This window comes from Nannobrachium achirus (assembly GCF_963921795.1).
Source record: "Nannobrachium achirus genome assembly, chromosome: 1".
NCBI classification, from domain to species: domain Eukaryota; kingdom Metazoa; phylum Chordata; class Actinopteri; order Myctophiformes; family Myctophidae; genus Nannobrachium; species Nannobrachium achirus.
Window position 1 is genome coordinate 51,835,034 of NC_137810.1, and position 5,000 is coordinate 51,840,033.

A 5,000-nucleotide genomic window follows, 5' to 3' on the forward strand; every position below is an offset into this window, starting at 1 on the left:
TATTTTGTTGACTAGACTAAAACAATTTCAGAAGACTAAGACTAAGACTATTATTTGTGTTATTCAAAAGACTAAGACTAAATCTAAGTCTAAGACTAATGGCTGTAAAAATTAGAGACTCAGACTAAATTATTTTGATATTTTGTCGACTAAGACTAGACTAAACTAAAACAATTTGAGAAGACTAAGACAGGACTAAGACTAAATGGTGTGTTATTCAAAAGACTAAGACTAAATCAAAATGTATTGAAAAAATTCACACTGTTGGGGTCCCATAAATTAAAATTGTATCAAAGGAGGTCCGTGGCCTAATGCATATATAAACTGGGGGTCCTTGAAATCAAAACGGTTGAGAGGATCACTGACTGGACTACAACCACCATATTGAGTCATGGTGGTCCAATTGTACTTCAGTATGTTTGTTTGTTTTTAGTTTTTTTTTACCAAGTAGTTAAAATGATGCTATTTAGATAATAAGACTGGAGCATTGCTGCTCTCCAGGGCTTTTGAGAGAGAAAGAGAGTTGCAACACTCGCATAGACTGTTGATTTGGAAAGTATTTTGGTTTGCTGCTCTGAGATAACAGGAATGCGAAAGTAATCCTTACCATCATTTCAGAGACTTAATGTGAAATGGCACATCATGTCTCTGTATGCATAGACGTGTACGCTTTTTTTGCGGTCTATGGGTTTGCTGCTCTGACATCCCTGTTATGACATGGGAGCCACTCTAACAGAATCCCTTTTATGCCCATATATGGAGATCCCTGGTCCGGACGTCTGTCTGGACATGTACACTTTTTACGGTCTATGGGTTTGCCGCTCTGACATAACTTTGATGTCAGGGGAACCACCTATCATAATCCCTTTTATGCCCATATATGGATATCCCTGATGTAATCAATATTAAGCCTACAGTATATCTAAAAGGACTTCATATTGGATTGCCCATATATGGAGGCCACATCGGCCACATACCACACTAACAAAATTCATATATGGCCAAGACAGTCCATATCTGTGTGGCTGGTTCTACAGACAGGGATCTCCATGTATGGGCATAAAGTATGTTTGATGTCAGATGTCATAGACGTCATAGGACTTTCACACAACGAATAACTGAGTAAGCATGTTTGGGCTCTCATAGCATAATGTCCATATACCGTACGTACATGGATCTCCATATACATGCATGGGTACCAGCCAGGGGTCTCCATATATGGGTAACTGGTCCGATATTGTCGCCCTGAGGCGTCTTACTAGTACATACCGGTAGTTACAAATATTGAATGCTTATAATAGGTGTTGATACCACTCAAGAGATGCATGTACTACTCTCTCTTTAAACAGCTCTCCTGCTTTCTTAGCCCTTCATCAGGATATAAATCACAATGAGGGAGATGGGTTTTATCATTTAGGTTTCATTACCTTATATTTAGTTTTTGTTCTCTTTTGTCCACATCCCTGGGCTTATGAGGTGTGATGACACCTATGTCTCTGATTCCTGTCACTGCCTCACTTTCTATTGACAATTACGAAAATACTGAAACATGTGGAACTGTCTAAATCATGTTTTGCACAGCATTTTAGGTCTTTATTTTGTGTGTCTGTGGCAAGAATGCACTTTCAGTATAGCATAATTATACCTTAGTTGTTTATATCACCTGCACCAATGTCAACAAGACAAATTGCTGTGCAATCCTTTTATTTGCCGCATCGAGTTACTCTGCTTCTGTTCTGAGATGTAAATAAAAGAATGCTCATCATCTCTCCTTTGCTGTCCTGTCACTATGGAGTTTATCCAACTCCTGCCGCGTATTTCTCACTCCTGTTTATTTTCCCATCCTGCTATTCTTAGCTGGAGCTTCTCTGTGGTGCAACCACACTCCGTTAAACAGACCCATTTTCTGTCATTTCTGCCGGTGAAATTCTATAATTGCGGCTATTGCTACTATGCTATAATTGCTACTTTGATGGCTGAGTGCGTTTGTGTTGATGCTATTCCGCAGAGTCAGCCAGAAATGGAGTACTCTCTGCCCGAGCTGCAGGCACCTCGCTCCAACGTGGCTGACAAACCCTGGCCACAGGTTCACTCTCACACCCAGGGACCCCACGGTAAGAATAAATAACATACTCACATGCATGCACATACACACACACACACACACGCACGCACATGCGCGCACACACACACACTCACAGATTAGTCACCCTTCTCCGCCGCTCCCCCACAGAGTTTTTTGAATATTGTTTACTTTTCCCCACACACCCCTGGGATTGCGCTTGGCTCTGTTTGTAACCTACAGCCGAGGGCTGCATTTTCCCCCTGCCAGGTTCACTACTCACTGGGCTGAATACAAATCAAATGCAATCAGTTTCATTTGAGCGGAGCTGAATTGTGTGCAGGTGTGAGAGGTCATGGTGAGAAGGGAGGTGCCAAAGCGGGAGCCAAAGGAAAGCACCCCGTGCAACACCCAGACGACCCCACGGCCGAGCATGACTTCCTGGGCTGCATGTCAAGGTGAGCTGCTGGAGACCCTGCTGGCAATTTTAATATGGAAAGACCTTTCCATACAAGTACGTTTTTAGAAGGGATATTAGTCTAGGGATATAAAAGAAGTCACTGATTTCTGATTTAGTAAAAATGGTGGATTGTCATGGAACTTTCTGAGAGCATTCATGCTTCTTGGTGAGTGAACCCACACTGATTTGGTGACCTCGTGGCCTGTCCTGCCACGCCAACAGGCCAACATTTAAACTTACACACGATATCTCAAAATCTAATGTCAGATTGCCATAAAACTTGTTTGCCCAAGACTTTGGTCCCATTCAGGATATTTCAAAAACTACACGACCATCCCACCCATGACCCAAAATTGCATTATAAAACAAAATGCCAGACGCCAGAGGATTAAGAGTGGTACATGCTCATGTTTATCAGCAGCACAGTTGACGGGTTTGCAAATTTAACACAATAGTGATCAGCACAATAATAATAGTAATATTTTTTTGCATGGCTCATAAGTCAAACATGCATATTTTCAGCAGAATATTATTGACACACCCAGTACATCAGGAACACCACATTCACGCCACACAGTACTTGGACAGGCGAGTGTAGTGTACTAGTTTACCGCCCTCAAATTAGATGCTGATACATTATTCATGCAGGTTTAAACCCATTAAGATCACAGGTGTCTTTACCGACACTGTCTCTATGCTTGATCACTTGTTCTTGTTTGCACATTGATTGATCCTGTTGCTTTATACACCTGTCACCTGCACGTGGTTACTTTGCACAATAGGCTGAACATTGCTGTTTTTGATCAGAACTGACTGCACATCAAAACGCTGCTAATTATGATAAATGACCATGCCTGTCTAAGAAAAGTCTCTAAGGATTAGCGTATAGCCGTTTTATATTTTCCCATTATATGTAGCACAATCTGCGCGGGACAAGACAACAACAACATTTCGCTGCTTGTATCTGTATAAGTCATTGACAAATAAAACCTTGAATCTCGAAAAGGTTTCTTTTACAGGAAAGACCAGACGAATAGCCTTTTTGTTTTCACTCATCCATCTCTACGTCTTGCTCTGCTTCTACCACTTCTGTTCCGTTGCCGTTCCTCCTCCCCTCGTCTCTCCACTGTTCCTTTCTCCAGGCGTTCGGGTCTTCCGCGGTGGATCTTAGCTGCCTGTCTTTTCCTCTCCATCATGGTCATGCTGTGGCTCAGCTGTGCCAGTCTGGTCACCGCACCAGAGCAGCACATGAAGACACAGGTAAGTACACTGTAGTAGCCTGGTTAATAAACCAGACTGCACAACACCACCCCCTGTTGGTAGTAGTGTGTGATAGAGTCTGACGCTTGCAGTCAGGCTAACACTGTAGGGCATTCACCAAATATTCGAATATCAAAGTCACTATTCGACGTTTTTCACCGAAGTTGAATATTCGCTTATTTTTTTTTCTCTTTTCTCTTTAAAAATATATATAGTTTATAACACTTGGCTAGATAGGAAGTCATAAGAATGTGTTGTCAATGCCCCTGGTGGATGAATTTGTGAATGCTCTATACCAGGGGTTCTCAAACCTTTTTAGGCCGTGACCCCCAAAATAAACATATTTGAACTGGGGACCCCCACCCTGACAAGCATTTGGAATTGGAGGTGTTACATTTAATGTGACTCGGTTCCACAGATAAATATTGTGAAAATAGCAGATCTACATGCTAGCATGTAGATCGGCTATTTTCACAATGTTCGCCTCTTGCTTACTTAATACTTGACAGTTTGGCCAGTCCTGTCGAATATTAGACTATTCGAATACTTTGAGGTCGAATAATTCGAACACTAAAAATCACTATTCGTGAATGCCCTAGTACACTGTATATACTGTTTATATTTATAAATGTACAACATGTACTTTACCGTACATCAGTGCCTTCAGAGCAACTTGGTGGCTAAACAGTAGACCATGGAAGGCTGCAGTTGAACTGGCCAATCCCCAAAGTCTGAGTCTGAGTGGATAAATAAAGGTCTTTATATATTAAACAATAGCAAACCGCACATTCATGTTCCCATAAAGGTAGAGTTACAGTATTTATTTTCTATCGCAATTCTTGCAGGATTTTATTTTTACCCTGGCTAAGGATGGGACGATATGACAATTTCATATCACGATTATTGTGACCAAAGAAATCGCGATTTACGATATTATTATCGCGATAATCAAAATATCCCAAACATCCATTATCCTGGGGCGGAACATTTGCCAAACAAATTGATGATCTACAAGCTCACAACGTGTCAAGTAGCGACGCATTGTGAGCTTGTAGATCGGCTATTTTTTGGCAAAGAGATTTGGTAGAAGTGAAAAAAAGTCTGTAGTCTATAATGTATGTTATAAGTACCTTTTGCCAATTATAGAGGGTTTAAGTGGTACCGGATATGCAGCTCGGCAAATAAAAGGTGAATTGATCCCAGGGCATGACGGAGGAC

At 41.4% G+C, this 5,000-nt stretch overlaps 1 protein-coding gene across 1 annotated transcript in view; it reads left to right on the top strand.

Moving 5' to 3' along the window:
* The window catches only part of tmem59l (transmembrane protein 59-like), a gene marked incomplete at both ends in the record, with an annotated part of 29,714 nt that overhangs the window by 24,426 nt on the left and 288 nt on the right, over positions 1-5,000 (top strand). Inside the window, 3 exons of the mRNA XM_080730189.1 lie at positions 2,009-2,114; positions 2,406-2,520; positions 3,665-3,782. Coding sequence (XP_080586315.1) covers positions 2,009-2,114; positions 2,406-2,520; positions 3,665-3,782 — 339 coding nt within the window. The remainder of the gene's footprint in view (positions 1-2,008; positions 2,115-2,405; positions 2,521-3,664; positions 3,783-5,000) is intronic.